The 23409-nt window shown below is 37.2% G+C and overlaps 1 protein-coding gene across 2 annotated transcripts in view; it reads right to left on the bottom strand.

The window, feature by feature from the left end:
• INTS7 (integrator complex subunit 7) overlaps nt 1-23409 on the bottom strand; it is a 101832-nt gene that overhangs the window by 41120 nt on the left and 37303 nt on the right. For both annotated transcript variants that reach the window (XM_010372483.2, XM_010372484.2), the window contains 4 exons: nt 9889-10006; nt 4854-4988; nt 3288-3385; nt 427-666 (listed from right to left, as the gene is read on the bottom strand). In XM_010372483.2, coding sequence (XP_010370785.1) covers nt 427-666; nt 3288-3385; nt 4854-4988; nt 9889-10006 — 591 coding nt within the window. The remainder of the gene's footprint in view (nt 1-426; nt 667-3287; nt 3386-4853; nt 4989-9888; nt 10007-23409) is intronic.

Raw genomic sequence — 23409 nt, 5'->3', positions numbered from 1 at the left:
CTAATTTATGGTCATTATTGTCATTAGATTTTTAACTTCTATTTTCTGAAGTACAAAACAGGGTTTAGTTCATTATTTACTTTGTATAAGGAAGAAAAAAGTTTCATTTTCATTTTGTCCTTTGTAATAAAAGAAAAACATGAGATTGAAGGCTTTGGCTATACGAAGCTGATTTGACAGGGTTTAGGAAGAAAGCAGTTTTAGAGGTGAACAAAACATGGCTTTTTAAATCACAAGTGAAAAAAGTAAAAAGCTCATACAGCCAATTCTATTTTGACACCAGCACACTCTGGTCTTAGGTAATGAATTTAACCCATTGTTTGTTCTGTTTTTTAAGTAAAGTCAAACAGTAATGTTAACTTAAAAGTAATTCCCACTAGACCAGATCCTAGTCATTCAAAGGAGATTCAAAATGTGGCTTTTTACCAGAAGTTCTTGTTGCTTGTCTGTGGCTGATCGTCCAATCACCTTGTACAGCTCCATGAGGTCACCAAGCATCCCATCACCCAGCACCGGCAGTTGCATGGCAATGGCTGCCAGGCAATGGCACATCAAAATCCGGGCAGCATCTTGAGCACTGTGCAACTGAGTCAACAAGGTCTCAACCACTGACTGGCTAAGATGGGGCCTGCCCTTGGCTAACTTCACCATACAGTTTAGAGCAATCTGCATGCCAAAAAGAAAATTAACTAGTTACATTTTGAAGATACAGATGAAGCTTTAAAGAAAAGAGCTTTGTACAGGTTACTGGGAAAAATCAAGGGCGAGGTTTCTTGTAGGCATAGCATTTTTCTTCATAAGAAACACGAGGTACTGAATCCCACATTAGGGTTTGTGAAGTGCACTACGTTTAAAATAACAAATTAGGACTGCACGTCAACCACTCATTTCAATCTAAGACTATCAAAATACTTTTAAGAAAGATGGAAATCATAAGGAAGAATGCTGAAGAGGCAAATATATGCCAAATGTCACCATCATTGTACTATCATTACTTTTCAGGAACTGCTTCTGAAGTATGGCTTGTAAACTATGCCAGCATCTCCCAGAAGGAAAATAAAACTATAGATTCCTGGGCCCTACCCTAATGAATTAACATACGTGTGTGTGTGTGTGTGTGTGTGTGTGTGTGTGTGTGTGTGTTGAGGCTACCGAGAGTTCATAGTTTTAAAAAGATGCCTTAGATGACTCTTAAGTACACTCAAGTGGGAAAGAGATTCCTAATTTTCTCTTACTTCTCAATTGAAATCTAAAAATCAATTTGGCTACAGAATTTCTCTTATTAAGGCCTTGTTAAAGGCATCACTAATATCCAGTCAAAAAACTAGAAACCTAGAAATATTCCCACTTTTACAAAGCTAATATATTCTTTTGTCAAATCTCCAATATTTACTGTCAGCGCCTTTCCAATCTCTCTACCACATCATAAATCTCTTCCTAATTCCAATTTTTTGAAAAGATGGGCCCTTCAATCCATCCTTCACAATGCAAACACGCAGCCATCAGTGGGCTGTTAGGCACACACATAAACTTTAGAGTCTGAAAAATGCAAGGGCTGAAGCTCAGCCTGCCCCTTATTAGCTAGGTGGCTTTGAACAAGGTACTTCCATCTCTCTCAGCCTTAAGTTTCGGATGTGTATAAGAGAGAAACACATTTCATTATAGGGTTATTGAGGGACTGAAAGAAATGTATAATATAAGTCTTCAACGAAGTTTGGCACATAATAGACATTCAAATAACAATAATAACTATGACAAAGGTTACCATTACTTTAAATTATATTATCTCCTCATTATCTATAGAATCAAAGCCATAATAGCATGTTATTTGATATCCTCTATGATTGAACTACTTTTCCAATCTCACATTATTTCATCCAGCCACAGTGGGCTAGTCACCAGTCTTCCACCACAACAGGTACATTCTTACATTCAAGTCTTTTATAATAGTGGTCATTGGGCTCAAACAATCTTTCCTCATTACTGTAATTCAATTCCACCTTCACAACTCAACTCATATGACATTTATTTGAAGTCTTCCCTAATATCCTTGGTTAAAGTTAATCACTCCCGACTCTGACCTCTCATTAGAACTGCACTTCTTTTGTGAAGTATCAGAGAATGTATTGTGTTCTGTTTGGTATTATAGTCTCCTATATAAATATCAGTAGCCTATTCTAGATGGAAAGCTCTGCTATTACAGGAACCTTTCTTGGCCATCTATGTATGTCCCACTGTGCTGAATCCAGCATTTTACTGACACCCACAATTGTTGGAAAAAAGATTTGCTTTTAAAAAAAGTTTTAAATGTACTGTGGTTCCAAGGGGATTCTGAGGATCCCCTCAGAATGTGTTGCCAAACACCTGTTGTCTACTTCTCTTCTCTACTTCTTATTAGCTTTCACTTAATGATATTACTATCTTTATTGTTCATCACTATGACCATATCACTACTTTCCTTAACATGCTAAAATGAGCCATGACTTCCTCGAAACCATACCTTAGACAAGCTAACGCTCTTACATGTACCAATGTTTATCTAATAGTTTCTTACTTCTATTAACTATGCTTTTCCTTATTAATTTTGCACTATCACAAATTATATTTCATGTTTCACTCCAAAAAGAGTAGTCTCACTTCACATTTTAATTTTTTTTTTTGAGACAGGATCTCATTCTGTGACGTAGGGTAGAGAACAGTGGTGCAATAATGGCTCACTGAAGCCTCAGCCTCTCGGGTTTGAGCGATCCTCTCACCTCAGCCTCATGAGTAGTTAGGACTATAAGTGTGTCCCATCATGTTCAGCTAAACTTTAAAAAATTTTTCCAGAGATAGGGTCTCAGTATGCTGCCCAGGGTGATCTTGAACTCCTAGGCTCATGCAATCCTTCCACCTTGACCTCCCCAAAATGCTGGGATTACAATGCCTGGCCTCATTTCACATTTTAAAAATCTTACATATCTCTAAGATGATTTCTGTAACGAAGTGAAAGTGAAAATTCCTTAAAATATTCTTCCCTTGGATTATAAACTAGGGTTTATGTCACTGGGAAATTAATGAATGCTTATGTTAAATTAATGAACATTTCTGAGTTTGGCTGCAGTCATTTCATCAGTTTTTTTTGTGGTTTTATCAGTTAGATTAAATCAGTGTGGTTTTATCAGCTAGATATAATCACTTAGATTAAAACTTCTAAGAGTACCAGAGCTATGTCTGCTTAACTTTGCTTTCTATTGCCTAAGACCATCATATATATCTATTACAACTTAAAAAATAAAAGTTTTCACCTTTAAAGTGGCCTGAGCACCTGGATTACCATCTTGACTACAAAGTACCAGTAGGGATTCCAGGCCAAAGACAGCGTCTTGTTCCAGTGCCAAAAGATCTAGAAGAAAAACACTAAGCTTTATGATGGTCAAGTCATGTGCATATAAACACACACACACATATATATGCAAACACACATGCTCTCTTAGAAAAACATTAAGGAGTTTAAGATACAGGGAATTATTAAATGGATGAACCTAACCTTCCTTGAAAAAGTACACGTGGCATTTCTTCAAGAATGTAAAGTCTATCTTCAGACTTTATTTCTACCACTTTATTGAAGTATTTATAAAAATATACACATTAAATCAAGAGCTAAAGCCACAAAGCTATAAATAAAGCAAAACTGAAATAGTATCACCAGCTTAGCTAAGGAAAATACTAAGAACAGCAAACTATGCAGTATGTGTTAATCTCCCTAATCAGAAATAAATTATGCAGGTCCATTTTTACCTACGATGTAACAGTTTTCAGCTTCTAATGAAAGCTGAACCACTTTTAGAAAATAATGACTCCACATAACCTTATTAATGTTTCAAGTCTGACCATAAAGAATGAACCTCTTAGATGTCTCATGAAATAGCAGTACTACACCATCTTTTCACTACCATAGGGTTAAAATTTCTCTGAAGGTTTTAGAAAGTTCTGAATATATTAGTTACCTTTAGGTTAATATATTTCAGTGTGTTCTCAACACTGAAACAAGCAGTTTTCTATGTTACATGGGAGAAAATACTCTTTGCTATGCCAATGTAAAACAGGCTTAATTATTCAACTTTAAGAAACGTTTCCTGAGTGTTGGAGCTTAGCAAACAGAGTAAAGGCTAGTGAAGGTCAGGTTGCAAGAAAAAAACAGGTACTTGGAACAAGCAGTGCTGAAGGCTATGGGGGATAAGAGGAACCACTAAGCTTGTAATCCTCAATAAAGATCAAAATCAGCACTGAAACAGATGGAATATACAAAATGTATTTCTTGTTCTTGAACACAAGTCAAAAGATGTTAGATAGACAACAAAATATGTGCATTATTTTCCTTGCATGTCCTCGATTATGCAAGCCAGCTTAATGCCACATATACCTAGAGTAAATTCTGTGAAAATTTAATTCACATTGGTCTGCGAATTCACTTGCCTCTAGGTGAAACTATTTGTTATTTAAGTCCCTTGAGAACCTAAGTAAATTTTTCTAGGTTTTTGTATAAGTGAACATACCACCTTATACAAAAGGGGTAGAGTACTAAGCAATCTCTATCCACCAGCACCATATACGCAAAGGCAAGCAGTGGAAGGAAATGGGCAATGCTCCATAAAACCTTTCAATTCCACTCCCAAGGTCTTAATCTCTTTATTATTTTTCACAAGGATAAAGTAGTCTTGAGAACACATGCTCTAAGAACACTATGAAAGGAGTCAATCTGCAGATCAAGGCTCACAGGCTAAAAATAAGGGATTGAAAAAAATCAAACAGAATTCTGTTCAAGGTCTAAACCAAAGTTTATATATAATATCAGTCCTGATCAAACTTACCTTTTTCTTGACAAGAAACAGTTATATTAGTTAGGACTCTAACTCCATGAGCTGCAATGCCCCTGTTATTATGGTAACAGCACTCTTGGGCTAATTTGACTAAATCAGAAGATCTGGGAGGAGAACTCACATTTCCTAAAAAAGCAGAGAAAAGTAGTAGAGACTCTAATTCAAATAATTCAAAAGCAGTTCAGCTTATAGGTTCAATTTTCTTAATTTTTGAGAAAAATCTCTAACAATAAACTTCAACGAAATTACCTACCACAACCCCACTATCAATACGTATCAGCATTTCTCTCCATTAAGGTACTTAAAATAGGTATGTGCCAACAGTTTTGTAATGACTAAGATCTAAAATCAACATATAATTTCTTAAAAAATATTAATAAAAATTGACTAACAGTACAAAAGCCAAAACAACTATCCTAAGAGTTCAAAGGAATTCTGATTAAAACAGGTATCATTATAGGCCTCTTGTCAGACAAAACCACACTTTCAAGGCAGGAGAGAAAAGAGAAAAAAAATTAAGTTTGCATTTTTTTTTCCATCTCAGATTGCTGGCATACATTTATACCTCAAAGGGTTTACATAAGAATTCATGATTTTAGAGCTGGAAAGAATTTTGGAATCATCTGACTTAACACACCCTATTTTTACAGATGAAATCAAAGCCCAAAGCCCCAAAATTTTAAGAATCTTGCCATTAAGGTCATAAAACTTACTAGTCATGTACTAATGCCCCTGTTATTATACTCTTCTGCTTTATACCTTAAATTTCATGCTATAGATTGCAAAATTTTTAAAATTCACATTTGAAATTCTGGAATGTAAGGTTCATGTTGTAACTATTGTAATTTACAGTAGAGAAGCCCTCAGTTATAACTGCATAAGCTTCAAGAAAATAAGGAGATTAGAGCTTGTTCCACCACTCAAAAGAGTCTCCCATTACTGTCTTCCTTTCCTCTGCTTATTTTTCCATGATTCCTGTCAACTTCAACTTTGTCTCTCATACCAAGGGTGACTGTATTTTTTTGAGGCTGAAAGGGACACTATTAAGAATTACAATAGGCATAAACCATGACTATCTGAGGTGGCGTGGGACCTATGGTCACTTTATTGATTTCTGGTTTAATATAATACAAGCTTAGGAGACAGCCTCAGTGTTTCTTGGGTTTTTGTTTCTTTTGTTTTTTTTGAAACAGTCTAACTCTGTTGCCCAGGCTGGAGTGCAGTGGTGCAATCATGGCTTACTGTTAATTTTCTGAAATATTTCTTTTAAATCTTTTTCCCCCTATGTACAACAGTACAATTTAAAAACTCACACATAATCAGGATATGTAGATACTGGCCAATATCCTGCTTTTAAAATCTAATATTTTTTAGCCTTTTCCTATGTTTTCTAGGAATAAGATTATTTTTAATTTAATTTTTATTTTGTAATGATTTTCTAAGATAAACTCACAAGGCTCACAAGGTACAACAAAGAGTAGAAAACAGTAAAAGGCTAGTGAGAGAAAAGTTTTCCTCCCCGACCCAATGCTATCAGCTTCTTGGGTATCATTCCAGAGAGTCTATCGACTTATAAGCACATTTCTTTCTTTCTTTCTTTTTCCTTTTCACACACTGTTTTGTACCTTGTTTTATTTTTCTTTAAATATTATATCATGGAGACTGTTCCATGCCATGTTTTCTTTTTAGTAAATTGCATTGATTTTTATTGCAGTGATGTGTCATAATTTCTTTGAGTCCTCTATTGATGGACCTTTTAATGCTATTACATCCTCTACTGAGGGATAATATTTTGCTATTATATAAAATGGTGCTAAGAATAATCTTATATTTATGCCATTTCTCAATGTGTGACTATGTAAATAAGATAAATTCCTAGAAGTGGAATGTCTGGGTTATCTGTAATTTAATGAGTATTTCCAAATCACCTATGTACAAGCTTAATAATTTACATTCGCAGCAGCAATAACTGCTTACCCACACCCTTGTCGACATACCATATTTATCAAACTTCTAAATCCTTGCCAATCTGATGGATTAAAATTATTTCAAGTGTTGTTTTAAGGTGCATTTATCTTAAATATGTCTGATATTGAGCATCTTATATATTTGAGTCATGTGTTAGTGATCATTTAGACATACTAAATTTAAGTTTGCTTTTTAAACTACTTTTGGCTACACTGAAAAAAATCTAAGCAACAGAAATAAAGATTTACCTTTATTTATGGAAATAATCTAACTTTGGAAAATCCTTGACTTTTATTTTTTATAAATATTATCTAGTCTATTTATTTAAGCCTTTGCTTAATTCCATATATAAGCCAAAATTCACAAACTTCAATAAAAGGACAAATACCTAGCTTGAAAAGTGTTTAAATATTATAACCCGACATAATGCTAATACATGTATTTGGAATTAAAAAATAAAGAAAAAGAAAGTTATCAAGCATGTAAGTCAGTTTGGTACAAAAAAGAGAATTCTGAGTCAGACCACTGAGTTCAGGCCTAGGCTCACACACTTCACAAGTATGTGAACTTTGGACATACCGTCAAACCTTTGTGAGTCTCAGTTTCAATACTTATAAACTCCTTTGCATATGCCTCACTTGAAAGGCTACTTGTATGGGAAAGCGCTCATCTATTCTAATACATGATTAAGACTTTGTCTACCACAGCTCTTTCAAAGTGCAATGTCGGTGAAGGATGTTAACTGCAAGCTAAGAAATACACTGGCTGATTTATGCAGAAAAAAAATAAATTGAAAGCACCCTAGGTATATGGTAGGTTGTTTCTAAAGAAGGCTGTGATAATCTCTCACATCCCTTGTGGACATGCTCCTTTACCATGTGATCTTCCAATTCCATGTGACTTGCTTTGGCCAATAAAGCACTGGAAAACAGGCTGCAAGCAAAAGGTTGACAAGTGCTTGTGTGTTGGTGGCTTGCTTTCTTTTAGCTCCAACCAACATCCTGAAAACAAGCCCAAGCTAACCCACCAAGAGTTGCATGGATAAAAACTAAGGTGCCTCGGCAGAAAGCCTTTCAATTTCTATCATGTGAATGAGGTCATCTTAGACCATCCAATCCTAGTCATACATGACCGTAGTCACATAAGTGACCCCGAGTGAGGCCAGCAGGACTGCCCAGCTGAGTACAGTTAAAATGGCTGATTGACAGAATTAGAGCAAATAAAAAGGTCATGGTTTTAAGCTACTTGTTTTGGGGTGATTTTGTTATGTAGCAATAGATAATTGAAAATGTACTTCACAGAATCACTGGAAAGCCTGCAAAATTAATAGGAAAACAAGGTCAGAAAACAAATAAGAAAAAGGCCAGGGAGCAACCAAGACCACAGCCCAAAAGACCATGCATGGAATTAGTCCAGTGAGGACACAGCAGCCATTGTTACTGATTATTTCATGTCACAGCTTAACTTCTGTCACAGGGTACCAGACATAGCAAACACCCACTGCTAGTATATTCTGGAAACAAATGTTGCTCTGTCATTGCTACATCACCATATCCCCATTCTCTCATATCCCCACTTCCTTGTTGTTACTGGCTCCCAATTTAGTCTGTGGCATGGAAATGATTAGTCAAGTCCAGGCCACATGTAAGCACACTAGCTGGAAGGGAGGTGTGACAACAGAGTATCAATCAGGTCTTTATAGCTTCCTATTAAGACTTACATGGTAGGGCCGGGCGCGGTGGCTCAAGCCTGTAATCCCAGCACTTTGGGAGGCCGAGACGGGTGGATCACGAGGTCAGGAGATCGAGACTATCCTGGCTAACACAGTGAAACCCCATCTCTACTAAAAATACAAAAAACTAGCCGGGCGAGGTGGCGGGCACCTGTAGTCCCAGCTACTCCGGAGGCTGAGGCAGGAGAATGTTGTAAACCCGGGAGGCGGAGCTTGCAGTGAGCTGAGATCCGGCCACCGCACTCCAGCCTGGGCGACAGAGCAAGACTCCGTCTCAAAAAAAAAAAAAAAAAAAAAAAAAAAAAAAGACTTACATGGCAGGGAATTCCCTACACCTAGAAAGTATCATACACTATGCGGCCATAAAAGGGACAAACAAATCTACATTAGTTCTTTAATTCAAACTAACTGACTACAAAAGGAAGCAACAGAGGTTCCACAAAGCTTGCATTGAAACAAAACAACCAGCCCGGGCACAGTGGCTCATGCCTGTAATCCCAGCACTTTGAAAGGGCAAGGTGAGTGGATCACTTGAGGCCAGGAGTTTGAGATCAGCTTGGGCTAAATGGTGAAATTCCATCTCTACTAAAAATACAAGAATTAGCCAGCCATGGTGGCAGGCATCTGTAGTCCCAGCTACTCGGGAGACTGAAGCAAGAGAACTGCTTGAACCCAGGAGGTTTGGGTTGTAATGAGCCAAGATCCCCCCACTACACTCCAGCCTGGGCAACAGAGTGAGATTTTGTCTCAAAACAAAACAACAAAAAACAAAGAAACAAACAAAAAAACCCAAAATGACAAAAAAGTTTAGCTTTAAGTCTGTTAGGTAAGCAAGCTCCTTACTGGGCATTAATGAAAGCATTTTAGAGCTAATCATCTTCAACTGGTAACTAGGAAAGCATTTTGAGCTGGAGTAAAGTTTTATTTTAATTGTTTTCCAGAGAAGTAATATGCACCTAAAAGGAAGCATATGACATTTGCTCTTAAAACTCACTGCTACTTGACCTTTGAAATGTACTTAAATTCAAAGGGCACTTTGAGTCAGAGATATACAAAAGCAAACCAACTATTTTAAGCATCCTTAAAAATATTTTCACCCACATATAATTCAAAAAAAGGGACAAACCTAGAAAAATATATTATTGACTTAAGATCAAGGCATTAGTTAAGAAATCATGTTCAAATAAACCACTAGCATGTAATGGAGTAGGAGATTTTTGAAACTTTCCCTGATGTTAAAGCTTTATAGAAGAAACAACCTGAAACATAAATACGGATAAAGGAGTTTGCACATTATTTATATAGTATCTCCCTTCTTTTCCTTACCTGGAACTGTACTGAAGTAATGTTTGATGGCGATGGTCCCTGATAGTGTGGAAAGGACAGACAACATCCCTAGTTTTAAGCTGTCATAAGGAGTCTGGAGGGCACACTCACAAAGTGCCTGGAATGCAGAAGAGAAATGAATACAGAAGTTAAAAACATCAATACACTTCTAAATTGTCTACTCCATTTACATTTTCTGGTTTTTAGAAAATTATATATTAAGGACTTTTTTTCATGTTAAAAAACTTAAGTCGAGGCCAGGTGCAGTGGCTCATTCTGGTAATCCCACCAGTTTGGGAGGTGGGAGGATCACTCTAGCTCAGGAGTTTGAGACCAGCCTGGGCTCAATGTGAGGCCTTGTCTCTAGTGGTACATGCCTGTGGTCCCAGCTACTTGGGAGGCTGAGGCAGAAGGATCGCTCGAGCCCACCAGGTCAAGGCTGCCGTAAACCATGTTCACGCCACTGCACTCTAGTGGGGGGACAGAGCAAGACCCTGTCTCAAAAAAAAAAAAACAAAAAAAGCACTAAGTCAAACTTCCAAACTCCTTAGGGGAGCCTCAGGAGGCAGGATAACTCAATGTAAACTATGTTGATACATAAAAAGGACACTAGGTAAAAACTAAAAAATTATGAATAAAGAATGAACTTTGGTTAATAATAACAATGCATCAATATTGGTTCATTTATAACAAAAGTACTATACTATTGTAACATGTCAATAATAGGGGAAATAGTGGGGGAATGTGGGAACCCTGTGTACTATCTTCTCAATTTTTCTGTAAATGTAAAACTATTCTGAAATCCCCACCATATTTTGCTTACCTAAGAGAGATATGAATATTATTTCATATATGTGTAATTTTTAAAAACAACAGAGAATATGGAATTCTATCTAGTTTCTAAGTGAATAGAGCTATCTTCCCCCATTTCTGGTCATTTACTCTACTCTTGACCAGGTAGTTTGAAGTATTACCAAAACTAAGATGCTAGTTTTTCTTTCAATGTAGTGAACTATGAATATATAATCACAGTACAGTGACTCTTGCCTTATCCTTTATCACATGGCTCTGTATCATATGACTGCATGTAATATAACAAGTGAAATAACTGTTTTGTTAAATTAATTTCCATTCTCTCACAAAGACAAAGGTTCAGAAAATAAGCAAAACTTAAAAGTCTAAGGAAAAAGTGAAAAATAACATTTCAGAAAGGGTTAAAATAAATTTAATATGACCCTCAATAAAAATGTCAACAAAATTGCAGGACGATTTAGATTACCTGATTTTAAAGATCACGTGGAAAAATAAAAATCAGAAAACATCCAGAAAAAGTGGCAAGGAAAAGATTTAAATATATACTAGAATTTAATATATGATAATGGCATTTAAAATTAAAGATACCAGTTAAAACTACAAAGACAATTGACCAGTCATTTGGTAAAATAAAAACATATCCCTGTTTGTTTTTTTTTTTATGGCAAATAAAAAACCAAAACTGTAAAAAGTACTATGAGGTAACATGGAACAATACAAAGATAAAAAGATAATTGGCAAACCTAGAAAAAAATATTCACATCATATAACATCAGTAAAGGACCAAGAACCTTAATATATACGAAGTTCTGGCCGGGCACAGTGGCCCACGCCTGTAATCCCAATATTTTGGGAGGCCGAGGCAGGAGGATCGCCTCAGGTCAGGAGTTCTAGACCAGCCTGGCCAACATGGTGAAACCTATCTCTACTAAAAATACAAAAATCAGCCGGGTGTGGTGGTGCACGCTTGTAGTACCAGCTACTCAGGAGGCTGAGGCAGGAGAATCGCTTGAACCCAGGAGACAGAGGCTGCAGTGAGCCAAGATCGCGCCACTGCATTCCAGCTAGGGCAACAGAGCAAGATTCTGTTTCGAAAAAAAAAAAAATTTCTTACTAATAGGCAAAAACTCAATAAAAATTTGGTATCTCACAGAAAGAATGCACACAAATGTCTTTTAAATAAAAAGTCTAACCTCATTCATACTTTGAAAATTTTAAATTAAAATGTGTCACTTTTTAACTATCAGATTGACCAAGGTTAAAGTTTGATAATACATAACACTGAAGAATATGGGGAAATAGGTGTTCTCACACATTGTTGTTAGAAGAGTAAAATGGTATAAATCTCTCTGGTGAGTCGTTGGTATTAACTCTCAAAACTTTTAAAATATCCATCATTAGACCTAGAAATTTCTTTTCTGAAAATTTATGTTCACAAAGGTGATTTTTCACAAACTATTCAATGTAGAAATGTCAACAGTAACAGTAAAAGTATCAGAAACAACCCTAATGTCTATCAGTAGGGAACTGAGTATATAAAAGAAGTACCACATAGCTGATAAAAAAAAAAAGTGCAGTAGATCTAGCTGCTAATATAAGATGTTCAGCTGGGTGCGGTGGCTCACACCTGTAATCCCAGCACTTTGGGAGGCTGAGGCGGGCGGATCACGAGGTCAGGAGATCGAGACCATCCTGGCTAACATGGTAAAACCCTGTCTCTACTAAAAATACAAACATTAGCCAGGTGTGGTGGCAGGTGCCTGAAGTCCCAGCTACTCGGGAGGCTGAGGCAGGAGAATGGCGTGAACCCAGGGGGCGGAGCTTGCAGTGAGCGGAGATCACGCCACAGCACTCCAGCCTGGGTGACAGAGCAAGACTCCATCTAAAAAAAATTAAAAAAAAAAAAAATGTTCCCCCACATTAAGAGGTAAAAGGTTTAAAACATGCATGTAGTGTATTTTCACTTGTAAAGAAAAAAAGATGGGGCACACAGGTTTCCACATTGATGAAAAAGTTTAGGAAGCTTACATAAGAAGTGATCACTTCTGCAGAGGAGACCTATGAGAAGAGATGACTTATATTTCACTCACTGTATACTTTTGAACTCTAGAAATTTTTTGTCAGGTGTATGAATAATTTTTTGACTGAAAGAAAGACCTAGTTAACAAGAAAAACAGCAGCAGCACAAAAATTATCATGAAAGGAATGGAAATAGACCTGAAAGATGCAGTATGTTTCTGGTAACCGAAGGGAATACAGTCTAGGTAATGCATACAACACATACTTTGGCAATTAGGCCAGAATATGGGGTGTTTAATTTTGGCCTAAGAGGAGAAATGTTCAAAAGGATCTAAGATTGGGGGGGATTAGGCCAGATGATATAGGGCCTTAAAAGTTAGGCAATTAAAACCTAATGGAAAATGAAAAAAAGAAGCCAGAGGAGAGGAATAATGGCATCTAAAGTGTTAGGGAAGATAATTCTGGCAAATGGTAAACAAAACAAAGTTAACAAAGAGAACTGAGAGTGAAGGATGCCAACGTATAGCCTCTGTCAGCAATCCAGGCAGGTGGTGATGATGGCCTGAACTAGAATTTGGTGGCAGGAATGGAGAATAGTGAATGAATATGACAGACATTTTAAAAGAGATTACATATCAAGAAATGAACAAGAAGGATTCAATAATTATTGCAAACTTTCAAATCTAGTAACCAGATTCCATTGAAAAGATTGAAATTTATGGAAGATAAGCCAATTTCAGAAAAAGGACAGAAAATAGAATGAGATATGAAGTCCAAGAAGAAAACATCCACCAGGCATTTGGAATCTAAGATACAGCAAATTTTTAATTGGAAGACACACATCAGAATTCTGGCTCTGCCACCTACCATCTCTCTGATATGAGCCAATTACTGAAATATTTGAGTCCCAACTTCTTTGTCTGTAAAATGGGGTATTTACAAAGAACTGCTGATTTTCATAAAAAACACCTCTAGAAAAATATACAAGAGATATTGGTTGCCACTGGGCAAAGGAGCTGTGTAGATGACAGAAGAGTAGGTGGGAAATAGTCACTATATATCCTTCTGTAGTTTTGGAATTTTGACCATATGAATGCGCTGGCATTTAAAAAACTGAATTAAAATTAAAAATCAAATGTAAGTGAGGTGACATCTACTGTCTGTAAGATTACAAAGCCCCTGAAAGTCAAAGCACTTTGCAACCCATACAGGCTACTATGCTAGAGAACAATATAGAAGCTCAGGTAAAAGGATTAGATTGTCGGAGGCCCTGCAAACTGGCATTAAGAAAGGCCATAAGAATGACAGAGAATAACTGGTAGAAAGCAGAGAGCCATGGACTCAACTTGGAAGAAAAAGGGCAGTGAAGAATACAGAGAAGGTGTAGGTTAGGTAGTATAATGAATGAGTGAGGACAGTTAAGTGCCAAAGGAAGGGGCAGGTTGACAGTGCCTAATGTAAAGTGCCTAAGCAAAGTGACAGGAAAACAGATCAAAATGCAAGTGTATAAAAGAAACAGCAGGGGATGAGGAAATAAAAGCAGATATAGACGCTGTTACTGAAGTTCAAAAGAATGCATTTTTAAAAAGTGATTATTATTTAATACTATAATTTATATTTATTTATTCAAGCACTTAGGCCATTTCCGTTTGTTCACTTTTTGTTACCTAAATTGGCCTGCCTTGTACTGTTAATTAACTTGTGATTAGGACTAATATCCTAAACCAAACAGCCCCAGAAGTTAGGAACTACGTCCTGTATTTATATGTATTCCATATTATGTCTCAGATTGCTCTATGTATAATAGATATTTAGCCTTCTGTGATAATAAACTAGGTGAGACATTTTATACAAAATGTACAAAATGACAATAATCTTAAATAAGAAGAATTTTACCATTTAAAAAACTGAATATTAGAAAATCTTGTGATAAAATTATTTACAACGTTATATTCTGTTTCTGTCATCTAGCACATTATTGGGAACCTAAAGCAGTCTCGGTAAATAAATACTCGTTTAAGCCTGGGCGCATAGCAAAGTCCCATCTCTACTAAAAAGTTTTTAAAAATTAGCTAGGTGTGGTGGGGCACATCTGTAGTCCTAGCTTCTTGGGAGGCTGAGGTGGAAGAATCACTTGAGCCCAGGAATTTGAGGTTGCAGTGAACTTCAATTGTGCTACGGCACTCCAGCTTGGGCAACAAGTAAGACTGTCTTAAAAATAATAATAATAGGCCGGGCGTGGTGGCTCACGCCTGTAATCCCAGCACTTTGGGAGGCCGAGGCGGGTGGATCACGAGGTCAGGAGATCGAGACCATCCTGGCTAACAGGGTGAAACCCCGTCTCTACTAAAAATACAAAAAATTAGCCGGGCGTGGTGGCGGGCGCCTGCAGTCCCAGCTACTCGGGAGGCTGAGGCAGGAGAATGGCGTGAACCCAGGAGGTGGAGCTTGCGGTGAGCCGAGATCGTGCCACGGCACTCCAGCCTGGGCGACAGAGCGAGACTCCGTCTCAAAAAAAAAAAAAAAAAAATAATAATAATAATAATAATAATAAAATAAAAAAACACTGATTTAAACGTTCATTAATCCAAATCAGTAAGCATAACAGAGCAAATCATGAAGTTCCTCAGAAATGGTACATCAATCACGTTTCAATATAAAATCTGGTTTACGGACATTACCTACTACAAAATTGTTACCAGGATCATTTTTCATATCAACAAAAAGGAAAAACTGTCTCTTCAAAAGGAGTCCTCAGTCTCATTTATTACCACTGCCTTCTTCACTAACTATCTGGTCTAAATTTTCCTCTCTACTGGCTTAACTCACTACTCAACTAGAGGCTCTGGCCTGAATTATTGTTTTCTGGGTCAATCCCTAAATAGGGTCTTCTCCTATATCCTGGAATAGGACTGGCCACCAGGGATGTGTTCCAGAAAAGTATAGTAAAATGAAGTTTATAATCTTTAAAGTAAAAAAAAAAAAAAAAAAAAAGTTGTGTTTGAAAGTATTCTGTCAGAGACATAATACCTCAAAGTTTTCTGTCTCCATTGTACTAACTGCAAAGAAAAAGATTATTACAAGAACTAATTCTAAGGCTGAACTTGTCACTCCTCCTAGTCACGGGTAAGGTACAAATTAGAAGCTCTCAGAAGAGATAATGCTAAAAATAAAATTTACATCTTTGAGACCATCTGGAACAAATAATATTTTGCTCTGTAACAGAGAGGTTGCATAAATCAAATATTCTCTTCCAGTAAGACTACAGGCCGGGTGTGGCAGCTCACACCTGTAATCCCAGCTACTCAGGAGGCTGAGGCAGGAGAATCACTTGAACCCAGGAGGCGGAGGCTGAGGTGAATTGAGATAGCACCACTGCATTCCAGCTTGGGCAACAGAGGAAAACTCCATCTCAAAACCAAACCAAAACAAAACAAAACATGTCTTCTTTTCAAACCCCTGAACTGTTTACAAAAAGTGATCCTACAATGGGCCACAAATAAACTTTTAGAATAACAAAAAGTTAGCAATAACAAAAATTCCACCAACAAATATGGAAAACTAATTACTTCAAAAGTAGAAAACATTACACTAATGCCATGGTCAAAGAAGAAACAAAAATTGCTCTCATGGATATTTTAAAAAATCATTTACAGTAACATTAAAACCATGAAATATTTAGGAATGTATCTAACAAAATATGTGCAAGATTTGTATGCTGAACTAAAAACCACCCACGTGGGCCGGCGTGGTGGTACACGCCTATAACCCCAGCACTTTGGAAGGCCGAGGCAGGCAGATTGCTTGAGCCAAGGAGTTTGAGACCAGACTGGACAAAATAGCGAGATTTTGTCTCTACAAAAAAAATACAAAAATTGGCTGGGCATTGGTGTGCACCTGTGGTTTTAGCTCCTTGGGAGGTTGAAGCAGGAGGATCACTTAAGCCCAGGAGGTCAAGATTGCAAAGAGCCGTGATCACACCACTGCACTCCAGCCGGGGCACTGGAGTGAGACCCTGTCTCAAAAAATAAATAAATAAAAATAAAAACCACTGATAAGATGAGGGATAAAATACTACAAATTGGGTACAGTGCATAGTGCTTGGGTCATAGGTACAACAAAATCTCACAAGTCACCAAAGAACTTACTCATGTAACCAAACACCACCTGCTCCCCAAAAACCTATGGAAAAAAACAAAACAAAACAAAAATACCACTGATGAGAAACTGAAGAAGAGCTTAAAAAAAAAAAAGAGAGAGATAGGCCAGGTGCAGTGGCTCATGCCTGGAATCCCAGCACTTTGAGAGGCTAAGGCAGGTGAACCATTTGAGACCAGGAGTTTGAGACCAGCCTGGGCAGTGTGGCAAAATACCATCAATACAAAAATTAGACAGGCGTGGTGGCATGTACCTGTAGTCCTATCTACTTCAGAGGCTGAGGTGGGAGGATCACCTGAGGCTGTAGTGAATCATGATTGTACACCACCACCCTTCAGCCTGGGCAATAGAGTGAAACCTAGCTCCAAACAGGAAGAAAAAAAAAAAAAGGAGAGATATACCACGTTCAAAAAAAACACAATACTATTGGCCAGGCACAGTGGCTCTCACCTATAATCCCACCACTTTGGGAGGCTGAGATGGGCAGATTACTTGAGATCAGAAGTCTGAGACCAACCTGATGAACATGGTGAAACCCCATCCTTACTAAAAATACAAAAATTAGCTGGGGGTGGTGGTGTGCACCTGTAATCCCAGCTACTTGGGAGGCTGAGGCAGGAGAATCGCTTGAACCTGGGAGGTGAAGGCTGCAGTAAGCTGAGATCACGCCACTGTACTCCAGCCCTGGTGACAGAGCAAGATTCCATCTCAAAAAACAAAAACAAAAACAAAAAAACCTCCACAATACTATTAAAATGCCAATTCATCCCAAATTGATCTTCAGATGTAAAGACCAACAAAAATCCCAGCAGCCTTTTTTTGGTAGAAATTGACAAACTGATTCTAAATTTTACATGAAAAGGCAGTAGACCTAGAATAGCCAAACTGAATTCCTGGGCTCAAGCAATCCTGCCAGCTCAGTCTCCCAAGTAGGAAGGACTATAAGTATATACCAGTACGCCTAGTTGATTTAAAAAAAAAAATGTTTTTTGGAGAGACAGAGTCTCACTATGTTGCCCAGGCTACTCTTAAACTCCTCACCTCAAGTGATCCTCTCACCTTGGCCTCTTAAAAGTGCTGGGATTATAGGCATGAGCCACCACATCCCACCCAGTCTAACAATTTTGAAAAAGAAATACAAAGGTAGAGGACTCACACTGATTCCAAGAGTTGCCATAAAATGACAGTAATCAAGACAGTGTCCTATTTGCTTAATGACAGATATACAGACCAATGGAACAGAATAGAATTTAGAAATAAATCCACACAGATATGGTCAACTGATTTTCAACAAAGATGCTAAAGTAATTCAATGGGAAAAGTTTTCCCCACGAAAGGGTGCTACAACTGGTTATCCAAATGCACCTTGATGCCTATCTTATACCATACACAAAAGCCAACTCAAAATGGATCACACAGGGCTATATATAAAAATTAAACTATAAAACTTTTAGGAGAAAACTTTTGTGATTTTGGGTTAGGCAGACTTCTTAGATAAAATACAACCTATAAAAGAAAAAAAACATTAATAAATTAGATTTTATCACAACTTAAAACTTCTTTTCAAAAGACAGATATTAAAGATATATATTGAGAGGAAATATCTGTAAAACATACATCTGATAAAACATCAAGAATATATAAATAACAATAACAAAAAGACAAAAAACCTAATAAAAAAATAAAATATTAAAACAGGCACTTCACTGAAGATACAGATGACAAATAAGCCTGTAAGATGCTCAACATCATTAGTCATTAAGAAAATGCGAAATAAAACCATGATGAAACACCACTACACACCTATTACAAAACCATACAACACAAAGTGCTGGCAAGGATACAGAACTAGAACTCATATATGGCTGGTGGGTAAGTAAAATGGTATCACAATTTTGGAAAACGGTTTGGGAGTTTCTTACAAAGTTAAATGGAGTAAGTGCTTACCACACAACCCAGCAATTCCATTTCTAGGTATTTACCCAAGAGATGTCACACAAAATCATGTATGATTTTCGTGTATGATTGCAGCTTTATTCATAATGGCCAAAAACACAGAAATAATCCGAATGTCTGCCAACTTGTGAACAAATTGTTGTATGCCCATATATCTGAATACTGCTCAGCAATAAAAAGGATTGAACTATTGCTACATGCAACAACATGGATAAATATTAAAAGTATTATGGTAAGTGAAAGAAGCCATATCCAAAAGGCCATATACCATATGATTCTATTTATATCCTAGAAAGGCAAAAATCACAGCAACAGAAATCAGACTGGTAGTTGTCAGGGGCTGGGGAAAGGACTGACTACAGAGGGGCCTGCAGAAACTTTGAGGGGTGATGAAAATGTTCTGTATCTCAACTGTGGCGGTGGTTTTGTACATCTGTAAAAACTCATCCAACTGCATACCTAGGAAAGTTTCTGTAAATAAATTATGCTACAATAAATCCAGCTTTTTAAAAAATGCATTTCAAACTAATGGCAATAAGAACAACAGAAGACATAATTTATGAAATGTGGTCAATCTGTACCAAGAAGCAAATTAATGGTCTTAACTGCTTTCATTATTAAATAAGAAAAATAAAAATAAATGTACCAAGCACTTGAAAAAGATGAGAAAGTAAAGCTTCTGGCAAGTCTAATCAAGAAAAACAGGATATATAGGTCGGGCGTGGTGGCTCACACTTGTAATCCTAGCACTTTGGGGAGGCCGAGGTGGGTGGATCACCTGAGGTCAGGAGTTCGAGACCAGCCTGGCCAACATGGTGAAACCCTGTCTCTACTAAAAATACAAAAATTAGCCTGGCAGCATGGCTCATGCCTGTAATCCCAGCTACTTGAGAGGCTGAGGCAGGAGAGTCGCTTGAACCCTGGAGGCGGAGGTTGCAGTGAACCGAGATGGTGCCACTGCACTCCAGCCTGGGCAACAGAGTGAAACTCTATTTCCAACAAAAAAAAAAAAAAAAAAAAAAAGAAAAGAAAAAGAAAGAAAGAAAAAGAAAAAGGGGAAATGAACACAAATGTACAAGATAAAAAATTTTAAAAATCAAAGATATTAGAAGTTAAAAAGACTCTTTATGCTGATACTAATGAATTTGAGAAGGAAAGTAAATGGGAAACAAATGACCAAAACTGATTCAAAAAGAGCTAAAAAACTGACAGCAAAATAACATGTAGTGATTGGAAACGTTCTCAAAACAGCTATTACTGGAAAAAGTTCCAGATTCAGATAAATTTATGGTACTTTTAAAGTTATACCTTCAGAAACAGAAAATTCTGTTATAGTTCTTAACCATTCCAGAGTATAGAAAGAGAAACTTCCCAGTTCATTTTATTAAGACAGCACAACCCCAACCGTACAATCTGTCAAAGTATTCAAAAAGGAAAACTAAAGAATAAACTTACCTTTAATATAACTTACAGCTACCCTTTAAAAAGCATTTATTTGTATGTGCCAGACACCACATTATATATTGCTTTACTCAAATATCTTACCTGGCAATCCTCTATTTGAATTTATTTGAATTTCTATGTTTCCTTAAAAACTTTCTCTTTGCCTCCCCCATTTTTACCCATACCTAATGATCATGTTTCCTAATTACCTAACAAAACAAAACCCAAAAAAATCCATCACAAAAGACTTTCTGTAACTTTTTACCATAATACCTACTCACGCACTTACATTAGGCTTCTTAAGGTCTTCCTTCCGATTCTATGTGAACTAGAGAAAGCCTACTGGGTCCCTTCCAGTCTCACCTACTCAAGGACATTGCTCTAGCAATTTTTGCCCTCTACCAGGTCATTGCCATCAATAAAAAACAAGTTTACTCCTCCCAGGATAAAAACAAACAGCATACCCTTTAGCAATACCATATCATTTCTCTGCTCCCTTGAGAGCAGAATTCCTTTTTTCTTTTTTTGAGACAGATTTTGCTCTTGTTGCCAGGCTGGAGTGCATTGGCACAATCTCGGCTCACTGCAACCCCCGCTTCCCGGATTCGAGCGATTCTCCCGCCTCAGCCTCCCAGAGTAGCTGGGATTACAGGCACGCACCATCACGCCCAGCTAATTTTGTATTTTTAGTAGAGACAGGGTTTCTCCATGTTGGTCAGGCTGGTCTTGAACTCCACCCACCTTGGCTTCCCAAAGTGCTGGAAATACAGGCATGAGCTACCACACCCAGCCCAGAATTCCTTTTAAAACGTTTTCTACAGTAGGCACTCAATGTTCATGGGTTCCGCAGCCACTGATTCAACCAACTCCAGATCGAAAGTATTTGAAATATTAATAAAAAAGAATAATACAAATAAAAAAACAACATAATACAACTCTTTACTTAAAATTACATTGTATTAGGTATTATAAGTAATCTTGAGAAGGGTCGGTCCTGGAATCAATCTCCAGGGATACTGAGGGACCAATGTACATTAACTGCCTTAAATCTCTCTCCTGTTTTTCTGCAGAATCCACTCTAATCAGCCTTTTACCCACAATGCTGCAGCAAAATTGCTCTCTTAAGGTTATCAATGACTTCATATTGCCAAACGCAAAGGTGAACTATCAGTCCTTATCTTGGCGAATATGGCTGCAGTAGCTCTCGTGGTAGATCAAGGTCTTCTCCCTATAAAATACTATTCTGACTTATGTATTACTGGCCACTCCTTTCCAGGCTCCTTTGCTGGTTGTTTCTCAGCTCATCATTCCCTAAATCTTCTCTAGCCATATTGTCTCCCTAGTTGAGCCATCCAGTCTCATGGCTTCAAATACCATCTATAAACTGATAACTCTCATATTTATAACCTCAGCTGTATCTGTCCACTAAACTCCAGGCACATATGTCGTTGACATCTCCACCTGGATGTCTGACATTTTACACTTTATATACTCAGAAGTGAACTCTTGATCTTCAAGAAATGAGTCTCCCAGAGTCTTGCCCATTCCAAGTAAATGACAATTGCTTTTGTTGATGGCAAAAAGTTTATAGCCACCTTTCTTTCTCTACACTATGCCAGGAAATCCATCAGCTCTAGCCTTTAAAATATATCCAAACTATTACCACTTCTCACTACCACCCCAACTACCTTGGTTCAGGTAACTATATATTTTCTAATTGGATTATTTGTTACTGCCTCTTAAATGTTCTCCCAGCTTCTGCCTTTGGGCCCCTACAACCTAGTCTCAATATAGCTAAGCCAGAGATAATATTTTAGAACTTAAGTCAGATAATGTCCTCTGCTCAAAATCTTCAGAGGCAATCTATCTCATGTAGAGTAAAAAGCTAAAGTCCTTAAGAAGGACTCAAAGGCCCTAAACGTCTATTCTTCCCTATTATCACCTAACATCACCTCCTACTAATCTCCCCTATTAACAGTCACACTGACCTCACACTCATGAATGTTCTCACTTTAGGGTCTTCAGGCTTTTCTCCTGCTGATAATACCCTTCCTTCAGGGGCCCACAAAATTGACATTGCCTTCTTTAGGTCTTTCCATAAATGTCAATTTCTCAGTGAGGGTTTCTCTAACCAGCCCCAAAACTGCAAGCTCCACCTTCCATATTCTCTAATCTTCTTCCTGACTTAATTTTTCTTGGCAGCATTTATCACTATCTGACGTCTCTGTCTAGCAGAAGCAAATGCAAATCTCTATAGGAAAGTACTTTTTAGTCTGAGCCTCAAATAATTCCCACACATACTTCTCCAAGAATAATGAGTATTTCAAAGTGAAAAACAACCAGGTAAACAAGAAAAGAGGGTATAGAAATAGAGAGCAGAGACAAATCTGCAGACTTTAGATAAACTGAAAAAATAATTATTGAACTAAAACATATATAAGAAGAAATTACCGAGAACACAGCACAGAGATAGAAAATAGAAAACAAGATAAGGCACATGAAGGATTAACGGGAGAAGGGTTACCATACCTTTAACAGGAGGTCCAGAAGAAAAGGTGAGAAAAAGAGACAGTGGCAATATCTGAAGAAATTACAAGTAACAATTTCCTAGAAGTGCTGAAAGACACCAATCTTCTGATTCAAGAAATCAAACACAGTCTAGATAGTTTAAAAAGAAATTCACAACTAGACATTTCATAGTGAAACTACAGAAAATCAAGTCAAAGAGAACAATTTTAAAGCAAAAAAAAAAAAAAAAAAAAAAAAAAATTCCTTCCAAAGAGTATTACTACTTTTCAGCAGCAATAAAGAAAACCAGTAGACAGCAGAATGGTATCCTCAACGCCCTGGGAATTGTATCCTGAGAAAGTATCTTTCAAGATTGAGGACAAAATGAAAGCATTTTTAGGCAAGGAAATATTGAGAGGGTTTACCACCACAGACTCTCACTCAAGGACCTTCCGAAGGCAGAAGGAAAAGTAACTAGGAAATAGCTGAGATGCAAGAGAGCAAAGACAATGGAAGGTCCAAATGAACAATTAATTTCCTAAACAATAACAAAACTATGTAAGAAAAAATAGTTTAATTGTATTTTATTTAACTTGTATTTTAATTACACAAAACAATAATACA

Source organism: Rhinopithecus roxellana, chromosome 8 (assembly GCF_007565055.1).
Source record: "Rhinopithecus roxellana isolate Shanxi Qingling chromosome 8, ASM756505v1, whole genome shotgun sequence".
Lineage (NCBI taxonomy): Eukaryota > Metazoa > Chordata > Mammalia > Primates > Cercopithecidae > Rhinopithecus > Rhinopithecus roxellana.
Note: the sequence above shows the minus strand (reverse complement) of the source record. Positions and strands in the feature narration are given on the sequence as shown.